The sequence below is a fragment of the Ustilaginoidea virens genome, chromosome 3 (genome assembly GCF_000687475.1).
Source record: "Ustilaginoidea virens chromosome 3, complete sequence".
In the NCBI taxonomy this organism is placed as follows: domain Eukaryota; kingdom Fungi; phylum Ascomycota; class Sordariomycetes; order Hypocreales; family Clavicipitaceae; genus Ustilaginoidea; species Ustilaginoidea virens.
The window spans coordinates 5,430,012-5,445,008 of NC_057318.1; the positions used below are offsets into that span (position 1 = coordinate 5,430,012).

Consider the following 14,997-nt stretch of genomic DNA (forward strand, 5'->3'; position numbering starts at 1 on the left):
TGATGGGGGGGGGGGGGGGGGGGGGGAGAGCCTCGAATCAAAACCTGCCGCACGCCGCCGCCACGTGGTTGCTGCGATCAAACTGCGCGTCCGCGTTCAACGCGTCCGCCGTGCGTCGCAAAACGTCCTTGACTGCCGGGGGGTCGCCCCCCCACTCGATCCTCCTGTCCAGATGGACCAGCCGCTTGCGCACCACGTCTTCTGGCAGGCCGGTCAGGGCCCAGCGGCTGACCAGGCAGTTGATGACGAGCGCGTCCGGCTCCTCGGCGAACACGACGGCGTTGTCGAGGCACTGCAGCTTGACTTCCCAGCTGGCCAGGTTTGCGTCGTGGCTGCCCAGGCGGACGCCCCCGCGGGTGAGCCAGAAGAGACGGCGTCTGCTCTCTTGGTCCCACGGGCCGGTGACGAGCTGCACTGGTAGCCGCACCATGGGGTGGACGTCTTGCGTTCCCCAACGACTCGCTTGCTCGGCCTGGAAGGCGGGCCACCCGGCGGCTCGCTCGTAATCCGCTTCAAAGCAAGCCCGGGCGTCGAGGTGCGAGCACTCGCCGAGGAGCATCTGGCAGTGCAAGTCTTGCGCGTCTTGCGCGTATTGCGCGTCTTGTGCGCAACACGGGACGCTATGCTGGTAGCATCTACCGCGTCCATGCCTGTCTGTCCAGGATTGCTGTGCTTGCAGGATGAAGTCAATCTTTACCCAGGGTTGCTCCAACAGGGCAGACTAGTATTGAAGAAGGAGGTTTTGCAAGTTAGGCCTTGAGCTCGTAGACGGGGACGAGTCGAACATTAAGGGGGGGACAAGAGGAAAAAAAGGAAAAAAAAGGAAAAAGAGAGAAAAAGGAGGGGGGGGGGGCCGTGTCGTGCCTGAAACGCGACGTCACCTTGATACCGAGCCATATCGCGGCGGTTGGCCGGCTGACACTGGCGCTGCAGCCGAAGGATGCCAAACCATTTGTCCCACGTGTCGTGAAAGGCCATGACGAACAAGCGGAGCAAGGTGGCCTTTGCCGAAAGCTTGGAGCCTATGATGGGGCTCGAGCGAGGAAGCGCGAGGTTGGCAGAGTACAGGAGGATCATCTCGAGCAGCTCTGTCGGCAGATTCTCCAGGGCAGGTCGGTGTCGAGCGAGGAGGCGGCTGGCTCGCACCGAGGCCAGGGACCTCCGTCTCTTCTTGGGGGAGAGAACGCCTTCAGGGTCCGTGGCTGGGGTTGGCCAGGACGGTGATTTGCGCTTGCCCGTGACGTGGACGGGCGTCGGGCTCATCTTGCCAGGAGGTCGGATCGCCACGGCTGCGCGAGTCGAGTGATGACGGGCAGTTGCATAGCGATTCCGGGAAGACCGATCTCGACAGCCTAGGCGTGTCCGCTGTGGCCTGTGATGTCGTCTGCGACGGGGGAAAAGATGAGAGGATGCGGTTGTATGTCCAGTTGGCGTTCAAGGGGGGGGAAAGGGCACTGGCAGGGTTTTTTGATCATGAGGCATCCGATGAGCTTTGTGCGCGGCAACCAAGTGGCAAGTGATCCTTTATACATATACTTGTACCTTACCTAAGCTATGTAGTAAGCTAGGAGGTAGCTGCGTCCCCGTTCCTCGGCTCCACAGGGACTCTCGGTTGGCCCCATTGGCCGTCAAGGACGGAGTACTCCGTACGCAGGGAATACAAGCACGGAGTACTCGGCAAAATCTTTTGATCCCTGGCAAACCCTCCTGACAGTCTTTGCCCAGGCCCATCGCCAATCTTCACGACAAAGGCTCTCGGTCCGTGACGGCCAAGCCCTTGCCGTTGCTCTGCACCGTCGCCCTCAATGCTGCCCGCCTGCTTCCGTGCTTCCGTTTCCCGCCTGCAATAGCGCACCAGACCCGCGATGCCGCCACCCTCGCGACTCCCCGTCCCGTCCCGAGCCGCTCTTCGCTTCCTTCAAGTCGTGTCCCATGTCGCCTTCGCAGCTCACGGCCGTGCAGGCGCGCCAGCACTCGTCGCCGCAGTCGCCAGCCACGGCAGAGGGACCCAGTCGCCAGCATCACCTACCGCCCGACCACTGACGACTACTGCTACTACTACTACTACTACCTCAGGCTGTCCTCGTCACGCTCGCCCCAGGCTTCCGGTCCGATGTCCGCAGGCACGCAACGCCCCGCCCTCGGCGAACCCGACGCGGCTCACCTTCTGCGCCGCTGCGGCTGGGAAGAAGCCGGTCAAGAGGAAGGAGTCGAGCGAGCCCACGTGGCAGGAAAGGCTGTGGGGGACCGGGGCCAAGAAAGGCGCCAAGCCGCTCAAGCCGGATGACCTTCGAGGCCATGATGACTTTCAAAACGGCTCATCCATGTTCACCAGCCGCCGTGTGCTGTCTGCCAAGGCGGCCCTGGAGCCTCGACTGCGATGCACAGAAGTCGACGAGAACGGCAAGGTGATTCTCGTAGACGGAGAGTTTAAAAAGACGGAATTGATTGCCAAGGTGCGACAAGTGACCGATCAAAGAACAAACGCAAAAGGAAAATATATATATATATAAAGAATGAAAGAAAAAACAAACAGAGGAAAAAAAACCGCACACACTTGTAGCAAGATTGGCTAATGAATCTGGCTCAGTTTGGACTCAACCCCCGGGATCTTCGCAAGATCGACTCCTCCAACTTGCCCCATATCCTCGTCCGTCCGTCGGCTATTCTTTTGAATCTCCTGCACCTAAAGGTTCTCATCAAGCATGACCGCGTCTTGCTGTTTGATGTGTACGGGTCCAAGACTTCTTACCCGCAGTCAGCCTTCATGTACGACCTCCAGGGCAAGCTGCAGCAGAAGCCATCGCAGGGCTCCAACGGCCTCCCCTACGAGTTCCGCGCTCTCGAAGCCGTCCTGACCTCGGTGACGTCGGAGATGGAAGCCGACTTCGAGGCTGTGCGCGAGCCCGTCATGCGCATCCTCAGCGAGCTGGAGGACGACATTGATCGGGACAAGCTGCGGGTGCTGCTCATCTTGTCGAAGCGGGTCAGCACGTTTGAGCAAAAGGCCAAGCTGGTCCGGGACGCTCTCGAAGAGCTCCTCGAGGCTGACGACGACCTCGCGGCCATGTACCTGACGGAGAAGACGCACGACCTTCACCGAGGGCTGGACGATCATACCGAAGTGGAAATGCTGCTCGAGTCCTACAACAAGCTGACCGACGAAATCGTGCAAGAAGCGGGCAACCTGACGTCTGGAATCCGAAACACGGAAGAAATGTAGGCCCCCCTCTCCAAGGGGAAGAACAACCGCCCTCCCCCCCCTCCCCCCGCGTTACTGCTGACGTCTTTTCTTCTTCGTCTTCTTCTTCTACCTCCATCTCTATCCCATGCCACGAGACTGACTGATGTGTGCTGGCAGAATCCGTGCCATCCTCGACGCCAATCGAAACGCCCTCATGCTGCTGGACCTCAAGTTCAGCGTCGGCACTCTCGGGCTAGCCATGGGAACCTTCCTGGCCGGCCTGTACGGCATGAACCTGGAAAACTTCATCGAGGAGACCAACTGGGGGTTCGGCGCCGTCGTCTCCATCTCGAGCGTGGCGTCCATCCTCGTGTGCTGGTACGGCCTGATCAAGCTGCGCAAAGTCCAGCGCATCAAGATGATGTACAGCGAGAGGCCGCACGTCCCGCGCAGCAGCCAGCACTCGTACCAGTACCACTATGGCGACGCGAGCGCCCTGGGGCTCCTGGACTCGAGGAACAGGGAGATGCTTCGCCGCGCCCACATGCAAAAGGTGGTGGCGCGCAGGCAAGCCTGGTTCGCGTTCTGGAAGGCCTGAGGGACACGGTCCCGGACCACCCAGAACGACGAACGAAGCGCGGGAGCGCAGCACGGGAGCGCAGGATATGTAGATGGGGGGGCCTTGGTTTGCATTCCCGTCTTGGGGATTCCCGTCTTGGGGATCCCGTCTTGGGGATTGCGGTTTTCATTTGCCATCGGATTGGCTAGACTGCGTGCACGTACATTAATATCCCGCCGCCCTGCTTGCGCAGCCCAGCTCGTCATGTGTAACATTATTTCCGGACACCGGACACTATTGGAAATCGCAACGGCAGGGACCGAACGAATCTTGCCTTTCGGACCTAAAGACCAGCCTGACTCGAGCGTTTGTTGGCTACCTCTTTGCCCTTTTTGTCTGTAGTATGTATATGTAACAGGAGCGCAGGAACCCCACTCCAGCCTACAGAGTACTCCGTACATGCCGTTGATTGGCCCTAAAAAAAAAAGAACAAAAGAACTAAAAAACCGGCTGCAGGGTGCCGCAGCCACGACTCGTGCTCCAGATCTTGACGTCACTGTCCTACGCAGCAGCTCTCCAGTCCAAAAAAAAAAAAAAAAAAAAAAAAAAAAAAAAAAAAAAAAAAAGAAAAAAGATGCACTGACGTCACGTCACGCCGCAACTGCCCGTTTGCCCGTTGCCCCTGTCGGGCCGCGGCCGAGACCGAAAACGCCTCGCAGCTGCGAAAACCTGCGAAAACCAGGGAAAACCAGGGAAAACCTGCCCCGGCCAAGGCTGGAAAATCATGCACCGTGCCCCATGACATGACGCATGACGTCGCGCCGAGGCGCGCCGTCCTTTAGCACAAGTCTTGGGCAGAACCGTAAGGTATTTCAACGCGGCGGTGCCCTGTATTGCCCGTCTGTCCCTGCCATACGTCACTTTTCATTGCCTCTCTACTATTCAGCGCGTATAAATAAACGCGACGTGCCGACTCCTCGACCCGAAAACCGCGACAAACAAAGCCAAACAACAACAAAAAAATCCCCAGAAAAGAGCCAAAATAAAGGAAAGCAATAAATTCGATAATCAGTAAATCAGTACTCAAACATGGGCGGCGTGCTCTCCTGCGTAAGTTGCCAGGCGCAACACTCGCGTTCCGTGCGGACGTCGCGTGGCTGACTCTCTTAAACTGCAGATCAAGTCGGCCCTCGCCACCATCGGGGGCTGCATCATGGCAGTCATTAGCGGCATTGGCGGCATCCTGCAAGCCATCATCAGCGGCATCGTTTCGTTCTGCGGCATCATTGTCAGGTTCCTCACGTGCGGGTATTGCGGGCGATCACGCGGAGCGAGGACGACGAGGAGGAGTAGGGTGTAGCGATAGGGTGGGTTTGCAGGGGGAGCGAAAAAGCTCGTGGTGGAAATGGAAGTTGGGCTGCTAGGCGAGCAGACGGGAATTTTGGCGAGGGGACAAGTCGGATTCCCGATGGAGAGGACGAAACAATGATACCCCCCCCCCTTTGTTTCTGATGGTTGTCCGATACTATTTCGCGTTCCATGTGCTATCTTGGCAGTACTACCAGTCATGATATTGTTTTTTTTTGGTTCCATGTGTTTTTCCCCGACGTTCCGTTCCATCCTCACTCATCTTCCATGACGTTGCGGCTGAAAAAGGTGTACATGGCCCTCGCGGCCGCTTTGCCAACCAGGGGCTCCAACTCGCCTTCCGACATGTTGGCCACCTCCCTGATACTCTCCGTCTGCATGGTCAGGATGCTCATGTTCTTGGGCGTGACGCCAGGCACTCGGGCGAGCATGTCCCGCGGCTCCTGGTTGAACGCCTGGTCCTCGGCCTTGGTGTCCTTGTCGAGACCGGCCCGAACAGCCGCCACGGGGTCCGGCTCGTCCTCCTGCGCCTTGAGCGATTCGAATATCTCGGCCGTCTGGTACGGCGACGACGACCAAACGATGCGCAGCTTGGGGAACGCCAGCGTCAGGAGCACCAGCTTGGACTGCAGATCCGACGACACGTTGGTCGGCGCCACGCTGCTCAGGCTCCCCGAGAGATCCGCAAACGGTTCCAGCGTGAACGACTTGTTCTGGTCAAACTCAATCAGAAGCATGGGGCTCCTGTAGTGCTGAAACATGGTCTCGGCCTGCGTGAACAACCTGCCGTCCTTGAACGAGGACACCAGGTCGCTGATGGACTTGCGCTCCACGCAAATGTTGGGCGACAGGATGTAGTCACCCACGGTCAGCATGCATGGCACAATGACGACCGACCGTCCGTGGAGGAGGCTAGGCAGCGACGATCGGAACTCGCGCACGTCCACGACGACCCGAGGCGGCTGCGCCGTGGCCGCCACGCGTCCGCCCCCTGCGATCCGCGTGTTGACGGTGCGCAGAAAGGCTTCCTGGGGGTCTTCGGCGCCGTGCGGGTCCGTCGTCATGACGAGCGACATGCTCGCCCGCTCCTTGATGAGCTTGGTGAAGGCGTCCTTTTCCCGCCGCACCGACGACAGGTAACGCTGTTCTTCCACCGATCCGCCGTAGTACATGAAGTAGACCCTCACGTTTCTGTCCTTGTGCGACGACCGGTACACTTCCACCCTGCGGATGAAGCTGGCGTCGGGCTCGTACATGATGATGTATCTGGGCTTGACTTCCTCCAGCACGTGCTCATCCTGGTCGCCTTCGTACACGTGCACCACGACGAGGTCCTGCATTTCGTAAAGCTGGAAGAAGTCCTCCATGTCGTCAAGGGGATCCGCCACCAGGTCGTCCTTTTGCTGCGCCTCTTCTTCCTCGGTAAGCTGTACCTCGGCCATGAGGTTGGCCACGTCTGCGGGCTTCTCGAAATACTGCGCAATCACGCCGCTTTCTGTTCGACCAGCCGAGACGGTCATATTGCCTCCGCCCCGAACCCGCCTTCTCTTGTTCGAGCACGCCTTACCTGCTGGCCCCCTCGTGGTGCCGTGACCAGGGCGGGAGTCTGCGGCGCTGTTGAGCGCCTTTTGGTTCTCCGAGAACAAGGTTGCGCTGACCTGCGCAAACTGTCTTTTCCATTTCAGGTAGTTACGGAGCCTCCTTCTCATCATGAAAGCAGCCGAAGGTTTGTGCGCCTCCTCAGCTTGATCCCCATCTCCGTCTCCGTCGGTGCTGGCCACCGTGGCAGTGGCAGTGGCAGTGGCAGTGGCAGTGGCAGTGGCAGTGGCAGTGGCAGCCTTGGGCTTCACATGCATGGTTTGCAAATAATCCCGAAGCTGTCGACAAGTGTCGTTGTTTGAGCACATGATCAGGATGGTCCCATTGGAGTCGTCTCTGACAGGACGAGGATCAAAGTACAGATCTCGGTCAATCTCCTCTAGTACCTCGGCCAAGATGGTCCACTTCGGGAGCTCTTCAAGCACAGGGCGTAACGAGTCGATGTTGTCGCCACTCTGCGACACCGCTCTAGTGTTGGCCGAATACACCCTCCTGCGAGCCGTGTCAAAGATGGTTTGCGCAGCGTCAAGAAAAAGCCAAGGGGACTGGTTCTGCCGGGTGGAGCCTGGAGGAGGCGAGTGAGCGGCGTGGATTGTGTCCAGATACTGGAGAAAGGAAACCGCATCGTACGACAGCACCGAGGTTAAGAGCCCCCGCAAGACGGTCAAGTCGTTTACAATCTGACGCGTCTTCCAGCTTACTCGGTGCCAGTTGGGGTCCAGCTGTCGGCGAATCACGACATCAAAGTTTCTCAGCAGGGCGCTGTCGAGGTTCCAATCGTCCATTTCCAGGCCCGAGTTGCCCTTTTTCAGCTCGTGGATGCTGACTTCGACGCACTCCATGATGGCGTTCTGTATGTCTCTCATGGCATTCGTCATTTGAACCTCCAGCTCGATGACTTCAGCCTTCTTCTTGCCCTCCAGGGACTGGGCCACTGTGACGTGAAATCGTGGCCATAGCGATGCCTTTCTCAGGAACAGATTGCGCATCATGGTCGTGAGGGGTGAGAAGCCGGTAGTGAAGGGGTCCGGATTGTCGGCAAAGGCTTTCAGGAACCCCAGTTTGTTCCTCTGGCGATATATCCGAAGGATGAAGGCCTCCAGAGACGTGGCGATGACCCGGTCGGCGTGGAGGACGATGAGGCCCGTTATTGACTCTGGGTCCAAAAGCCCAGTGAGCATGTCAACGACCAGGATGCGCGAGGTGATGCTGAATATGCCTCCCCCAGCATACATCTTCTCGCGGGCACCGACGCTCTGGAAGTCGGTGTTGACCACGGTCAATCCGCGAGCTTTCGGCGCGGCGCTGATGGCGGCTTGCTCCGCCAAAGCCTCTCCGACCCATCCATTCTCGCGTTCCTCGGCGCCCACAATCACGATGAGATTGTTTCCAGCTGCATCGTACGAGTGAAGCAAGTTTGTCACGAGGCGCAAAAGGCCAAGGCCGCGGGCAATGACGACAAGCTCATCGTCGGCCCGGAGCTCCTGGAAGAGGTTCTGCTGGTATTCCTGAAACGGGAGTAAGTAGCCGAGCCAAACAAGGCCGAAGAAAGTGAGGTTCTGATAAGACCAAGCTGATCAAATCAGCTTACCAGAGGCAGGGAGAGCTTGACTGGTTGCTGGGGAGCATTGCTGGTCGACATGCGAGCAACCGTGAGCGCCGAGCATGGATGAGGAATTGGTCACGTTGTGGTGATTGAAGACAGAAGAGGTTCAATCCTCCGTACAGAGGAGCCCTTAGTCACACTGTGGGTTTGGGTGTGGTGGCACTGTAGCCAAGTCCCTTGTCTGCCAGATCGGAGCTTGAGGCTCGATCGGTACGAGGTACCTGACCCACCCAGGCATAGCAATTCTGTAAGTCAGCCAACTTTTCTGCAACACTCGTGGTTTTTGCGATTCTCTAATTTCTCTCTTTGGTTATTAGCTCTCAAGAAATTATTGTGACGATGACTTGTGACGATGCCTGGTGCCTTCTTCACAGCTTCCAGGTCTTGGTAAAAGGGCACGGTGGCGCAAGTGCCGCCATTACATCACCAACGAGTCACGAAGACTGTCAAGCCCCCCACTTGCTCCAACTGTCAGCATAGGTACGGAGCACCTGCCTAGAAGGTAGTCGGTCCTAGTTTCACCACAGACGTCAACTCGTAGCCTTGTCAAGGTGGTTCGCGTTGTGATCCACTCCCCTCCAAAGTACACAGTGCGCAGACGCAGCACACGGTCACACCTGGACTTTCGAGCAAACGTCATCCGTCATACGAATCCGCCGGAAACTGGTTTTGGTACAAATACCGCCCCAGTCGTACACGGCTTCCTAACCGTCCGGTTTGGGCTTTTCTTCTTCTTATTCTTCCCTTTTCCCCCCAGCTCATCTGCCAAAGCCTCATTATCAAGTCAATAACTTCTGAGATACGTCGGCTCAAGCGTCCACCTTTTGCCAACACGATGGACTCCAAAGACCAGAATAAACAAACAGTGAACAACGTATGCCGTATTCTCTCAATATGCAGGACCCCCGACCCCACGCGGTCCAGGTCCCGGCTGGGAGCTCTTACTATAGTATACCCAACGTGCTAATTACAAGAGTCCTAGGGTGAGAAGGAATTCTCGATCCAACCGATCAAAGAAGGCTTTGATGCCAAGTTCGCCGCTCATCAAGCTCACCCTGGCCCGGTGGTACCCAAGAGCATGCCTCCTCAGGAGGGCAGCGAAGAAGAACGCCAAGCAAGAAAGGAAGAGTTGAACAAATAGATGCAGCCGAAGGAACGAGAGGGAGCGAGAAACAAATGTGCCTTGTAGATTAGCCGCCGTCATGGAATTTCCAGCCATGAGTCCATCAATCAACGCATTTGTTTTTGCTGTGAGCAGAACTTCTGACACCGACTAGTATGATCATATGATGAGTCTGCGTGCCCATGGGCCCATGGTTATGCCAGGCCTTGGAGAATGGTGGCAACCAACTATGCCAATACCTTTTAAGAATTTAGCAGCAGCAGTCGTACGCGCTGGGGTCAGTTTGGCAGTAACAGAGCATCATTTTCGCGTAATGGGGGCATGTACCCCAAAGTCTTGGTATAATCTCCAAACTAAATAGACTGCGAGTTCATATGTGATATAGCGAGTGATTGTGGGGGCTCAGCACTTCTAGCCTTTGATATAAAGAAGCAACGCTGCGAGGCATAGCTCGATGCAACTTGATAAGACGATGATGACGCCAGCACCTGGCTTGTTCCGCTTTTTTCGCAAGCGGTGGTCCGGAAATATTCTGCCCAGGTTCACGGTACTTGTCCATGGGTACGTTTTGGAGCTACCTCCTCAGGTACGCTGTACTTGCCATCCAGCCAGCCAATCACCGCTAGGCAACTCAACTTCAACCCCATCTCACAGGCCTCAAGCCACCAAGCAAGCCAATCGGTCGTCATCCCTTTGACGCAAATCCTCGGACCGTGACAAAGAGAGAGTGTTTGCCAGCCCGGTGCCTCTAGATTTCTGGAGCTGAACCACCCAGACCTCGTTGCAACTGCCAGGGAAAGCAAACGCTTTCCCCGACTAAGCGCCAACGTCGAACACCCGAACCAGCGTGTGCCTGGGCAGGCAGTCAGTCGTTCACGAACCCTGGCTTCACCACCACCGCTTACCGCTCAACCGGGTTACTCCTCCTGTCGGTGACGACGACCGCGTCTCATGTACCAGTGCTCCGACATACCGCAAAGCCCCTATCTACGGATTGCCCATCTCACCTCCCAGGCTCGTCCCAGAATCGCCAAAAAAAAAAGTTTAGGGTCTGGAAGCACAACTTCTCAGCTGCAGCCATGCCGTCCATTCTCAACGACGACGACAAGGACACCGTCAAGCGATTCGTCCCCAAGCAGTCCAACAAGATTCACGCCGTCGCCGTCGCCAGACTCTACGTCGCATTTCCAAACAGGTCGAAATGGACATATTCTGGGTTGCAAGGAGCCATCGTCTTGGCCAACGACCTGGTCGGCAACACGTACTGGCTAAAGATGGTGGACATTTCGGTACGTACATGTACCCAGCAAAACTTCGTTTCGCCCAGGACGGGGGCCGGATCGAGGACGGGCACGGGAGTGTGTCTCTCCAACCGTGCGCGCTCCAATGACTGACGCGAAGCTTCCGAATCCAGTCCGCCAGTCGAGGCGTCATCTGGGACCAAGAAATCTTCGACACCTGGCACTACAACCAAGACCGCACCTTCTTTCATACCTTTGAGTTGGAGGAATGCTTGGCCGGCCTGAGCTTTGTCGACGAGAAGGAGGCCAAGCAGTTCAAAAAGAAGATGGATGAGCGAGAGAAGAACGCAAGCAGGGCCACGAGGTCAACACCCTTCGGAGGCGGTTCCCAACCCGTCCATAAACATGGCTTGTTGGGGGGCCTCTTTGGTCATCGCCACTCATCCGCCCCTTTGCCTGCAGAAGTCGCCAAGCCCAGCCTACCGTCCTCTTCGATTCACCCTTCGCCTTCGTCATCACAGTACTTCAATGGAACCTTGGCACCGTCGCAATTTCCGCTGCTCGACGCTTTCGACCCTCTCTGGAGGGAGCATTTCGGACGAGACCTCACAGAAAAGGGTCTCACGGACGATTTCATCAAGGACAACCAGGAGTTCATTGTGGATTTCTTGCGAGAAGAGCAAAGCAAGGTGAACAACGCGTCGCCTCCGACTTGCCCGCAACCTACAAACGGGGGAGAAGCGAGGAGTGGTCGAGCACCACCACCGCCGCCGCCGCCGCCGCCGCCGCCACCACCACCACAGGCACAAGCACCGGCACCGGCGCTGGGTGCTGCTGCTGCTGCTGCTGCTTCGTCCGCTTCTTCTTCCTCGTCCACGAAGCGAGGCGCTCCTCCGCCGCCACCGGCGCCGCGAAGATCGGGCAAGGGTGACGGCCCGGCGAAAGAAGAGGGTCCTGCACCCTCTCACTCTCCGCCTCGGCTCAAGTTCAATGCTCCGCCTCCCTTGCCCGACGCCGGCAAGTTTGCCCACATTGAACAAAGCAAGCGAAAGCCAGCGTCAACGGCACCCTCGACCACCGCAGCATCCGTACCGCATCCCGGCCCTCCGCCGCCACCGCGGCCAGGTAAAACGCCGCTTGAGCCCCAGAGCCCGGCCCAGAGATTCCACGTCCCTCCCGCCTTCGCCGGCCAGCGTGTTCCGCCCCCGACCCCGAGTCGAGGACCCGTGCCTCCTCCGCCACCTCCGCGAGCCGGTGATTCCCATCCCGCGTCCCCGGCGCCCCCGCCGTTACCCCCTAAAGTTCCCATTGGAAACGCACCTCCACCTCCTGCACCGTCCAGCTCACGACCTGTTCCACCGCCTCCTGCAAGCTCGAGTCTTCCTCCCCCTCCTCCGCCATTGCCTTTTTCGAACGCTCCTCCAGCACCGCCTACGCCGCTACCTGCGGCTGCCGCTCCTCCTCCCCCTCCCCCTCCCCCGCCACTGCCTTTACTGAACGCCCCTCCAGCACCGCCTATGCCGTTACCTGCGGCTGCCGCTCCTCCTGCTCCGCCGCCGCCGCCGCCGCCGCCACCCATGCCATCTGCAAGTGGTGCCTCTGTGCCTCAGAATCCCGATTCTGGCCAATTGCCAGGCGCTCCGGCTCCCCTGTTGCCTCCGCCAGATCAATCCCGAGCAGCCATGTTGGGAGATATCCAGAAGGCTGGAGGCATCGCCGCTCTGAAGAAAGTCGACCGGACCCAGATACGGGACAGGAGCGGCGCCCAAGTCGGCGGACCCGGTGACTCGGCGGCCAGTGGTCCGCCAGCCGGGGCGGTCGCCGCCGGGGGAGGCGGCGGCATGGCCGACGCCATTGCTGCCGCGCTGAAGAAGAGGAAGGACAAGGTGAGCAAGAGCGGTAAGTAGTAGCATCTCCCCAAGCTCCCTCCCCCACACGACCCCGACAAGCATCGCTAAGCAAAAGCTCCCGCGCAGACGACGAAGGCGATGACGATAACTGGGATTAAACTCGCCCTCGCGGCTCCGCAGCACACACAAACAAAAGGTCTTGCAGCCACTGTTTCCTAGCGTCGGTAGCGCCAGCCGTGCTCTCTGATAATTGATCCGTCGAGTCTTTCTTTCTTTTCCTCTCTTTCTTTTCTTTTTCTTTTTTTTTCCTTTTCTTCTTTGCACGCCATAGTTTCTACCTGTGTAGCAATCTCAATCCTGTTACGCGTTCTGAACGCATGGTGCCCCCATCAGAGAAATCAATGGGACAGGGCGGCCGGGGTCAAAGTTGTGTGAGCCGATATCTGGAAAATGACTGGCGTAGAGTAGGTAGATGTGTGGTATCTGCTGACGCGGGTTCGGCATCGGCAAAGTCTTCAAGACATTGACGGAGTCCTAAGGGTTCGGCATCGGCAAACTCTGTTAAAAAAAAAAAAAAAAACATTGGCGCAGTATCAGGATTCACGCTCAGTCCACCCTTGCACCGCCAAGGTCAGTCAACTGCAGCAGATCAATCCTCAAACATGGCCCTTGGCTAAAGAAGATGCTTGCATGCATGACCTGTCACGACAAAAAAAGGGGAAATGACAATCCAACCCCCACCTAAACACTTCATGTCTTTATCCATCATTCCACACAAGGGTTTGCATAAGAAAACACAGGCCAGGCAGGATGCATGATGCATGATGCATTTACGCGCAAAGCTCGGAGCAAGACGGAAAATTTCATGATTGATAAATAGAACCACTCTAAGAAACATGACAAATGAACGCGCCGTGACGTCTCTCCCACCACGGCGGTACCCAAACTGTCGCGGGACCCAAGGGACGACCGAGTGAAGAACAATCTTTCAGGCAAAAGGCCGAAAAGTCAAAGAACGGACATGCGTCCTTTTGCTCCCGAGGGGTTGAGAGAGAAGACAGTGTATGTGTACGAGGACGAGCGAGCCCCAGCCGACCTAGTGCACGCGCAGAGACGTCGCGGAATGGGTTCGTCTGCAAGCTGTACTCGCGGTACAGCAATAGACGGCGCCTGCAAATGTGAAAAAAGGCAAAGAGAGCCCGGAAGAGGCAGGCACATCAACGGCTGAGAGAAAGAGTCGTCGGCCCTGTTTCCTTGGCCTTGTCTTTGTTATGAGAAGCAGAGCTGGGGGGACCGGCTGGCCGTTGTGAGTCGGCGCGCCTGCTGAGCATGAGCCGAGCGCGGCGAACATGACGAGTCGATATCTAGATGTCGTCAATGTCGACTTCCTTCTTCTTGTCGCCCTCTTCAGAGTCCTCATCGGAGTCGGCGTCTCCAAACTCGAAATAGGCCTCTCCGTCTTCGCCTTGGCCAAAGGTATCAGTCTCATTAATCTTGGCATGCTCGGGAAGCTCTCCATAGGACTTGAGGGAGCGAGCCTCGTCCGCAGTGTACTTGAGAATAACATCGCCCTTGTTGTCTTGGAAATCACGAAGCGAAAGAAGGATGATATCGCCTTGGTTGATCCAGACTTTCTTCCTCATCTTGCCCCGAATCTAGGATGCAGAGTTAGTTATTTCCGTAGTCCACAGAGGAGAAAAATTAAATGAGAAATTAAAGAAGAAAGAAGGAAGCGAGGAAGGGAGATTTTGGCATAGAAAGGTGTTCATCTTGTAGCTTTAAACACGAGAATCAGGATGCAACAATCGGCGGTTTTGCCCTGTTTGATGAGAAAAAGGGGAAGTGGGGAGGCAATGCTGGAAGGAAGCTTCCAAGGTAAGGGCGACATGAGTCTTTGAGGGGCGAGGGTGTTTTATACGTGATTTAGTGAGGGAGGGGTCTTTTTGACTAAATTCTTCACACACATTTGCAAGACGCTTGCTTCCGTCAAAGCAGAGGGCCTCGAGCCGTCCGTTTCCGAGCATCTTGATGACCTGAGCGTATTCTTGACCATCTTCCTTAAAGGTCAGTTCTCGGCGTTGATCGTCATTCTCCTTGGTACCTCGTCTGCGGTTCTTGCCGCCCTGTTAAGCGATTCGTGTCAGCATTTCTCCGTGTACTGCCGCTTGCAAAATCGGAGGCATCAAGCGGAACAGAGGGGGAATGACGGTGCGATGGCGGGGGCGGGGCACGGCTTGATGTTTGAGTGTACCTTTCCCTTGTTCTTGGGCATGACAAAAGCTGGAGGATATGTTTTCGCGTTGCGTTCAAGGAGATGATGTCGCGATTAGCTTGCACAGGCCGAGGGGGAGCGTTTGGTACGGCGTAATCGTCAGATGAGGACGGAGGTGATGAGGGTGATGAGGGTGATGAGGTGAGGGGTTGAGATGTGGAAGGAGAAATCGAGAAATCAAATCGTCCGTGTGGG

At 57.0% G+C, this 14,997-nt stretch overlaps 7 protein-coding genes across 7 annotated transcripts; 3 read left to right on the top strand and 4 right to left on the bottom strand.

Moving 5' to 3' along the window:
* Positions 1-37: 37 nt before the first annotated feature.
* UV8b_04379 (uncharacterized protein) lies at positions 38-1,263 on the bottom strand (the record flags this gene model as incomplete). The annotated part of the gene is made up of 2 exons (XM_043141877.1): positions 38-600; positions 882-1,263. The coding sequence occupies 2 exons, from the start codon at positions 1,261-1,263 to the stop codon at positions 38-40; spliced, it is 945 nt and encodes a 314-aa protein (XP_042997811.1).
* Positions 1,264-1,865: 602 nt separating this feature from the next.
* Positions 1,866-3,782, top strand: UV8b_04380 (uncharacterized protein; the record flags this gene model as incomplete). The annotated part of the gene is made up of 3 exons (XM_043141878.1): positions 1,866-2,456; positions 2,591-3,219; positions 3,362-3,782. The coding sequence occupies 3 exons, from the start codon at positions 1,866-1,868 to the stop codon at positions 3,780-3,782; spliced, it is 1,641 nt and encodes a 546-aa protein (XP_042997812.1).
* Positions 3,783-4,832: 1,050 nt separating this feature from the next.
* UV8b_04381 (uncharacterized protein) lies at positions 4,833-5,103 on the top strand (the record flags this gene model as incomplete). Its single annotated transcript, XM_043141879.1, has 2 exons — positions 4,833-4,853; positions 4,921-5,103. The coding sequence occupies 2 exons, from the start codon at positions 4,833-4,835 to the stop codon at positions 5,101-5,103; spliced, it is 204 nt and encodes a 67-aa protein (XP_042997813.1).
* A 262-nt stretch (positions 5,104-5,365) lies between these two features.
* Positions 5,366-8,352, bottom strand: UV8b_04382 (uncharacterized protein; the record flags this gene model as incomplete). Its single annotated transcript, XM_043141880.1, has 2 exons — positions 5,366-8,218; positions 8,302-8,352. The coding sequence occupies 2 exons, from the start codon at positions 8,350-8,352 to the stop codon at positions 5,366-5,368; spliced, it is 2,904 nt and encodes a 967-aa protein (XP_042997814.1).
* A 600-nt stretch (positions 8,353-8,952) lies between these two features.
* On the bottom strand, positions 8,953-9,535 carry UV8b_04383 (uncharacterized protein; the record flags this gene model as incomplete). The annotated part of the gene is made up of 2 exons (XM_043141881.1): positions 8,953-9,247; positions 9,288-9,535. 2 exons carry the CDS (start codon positions 9,533-9,535, stop codon positions 8,953-8,955), a joined length of 543 nt encoding a protein of 180 aa, XP_042997815.1.
* Positions 9,536-10,518: 983 nt separating this feature from the next.
* Positions 10,519-12,688, top strand: UV8b_04384 (uncharacterized protein; the record flags this gene model as incomplete). The annotated part of the gene is made up of 3 exons (XM_043141882.1): positions 10,519-10,728; positions 10,854-12,579; positions 12,657-12,688. The coding sequence occupies 3 exons, from the start codon at positions 10,519-10,521 to the stop codon at positions 12,686-12,688; spliced, it is 1,968 nt and encodes a 655-aa protein (XP_042997816.1).
* A 1,206-nt stretch (positions 12,689-13,894) lies between these two features.
* On the bottom strand, positions 13,895-14,802 carry UV8b_04385 (uncharacterized protein; the record flags this gene model as incomplete). The annotated part of the gene is made up of 3 exons (XM_043141883.1): positions 13,895-14,185; positions 14,495-14,653; positions 14,782-14,802. The coding sequence occupies 3 exons, from the start codon at positions 14,800-14,802 to the stop codon at positions 13,895-13,897; spliced, it is 471 nt and encodes a 156-aa protein (XP_042997817.1).
* Positions 14,803-14,997: the final 195 nt, after the last annotated feature.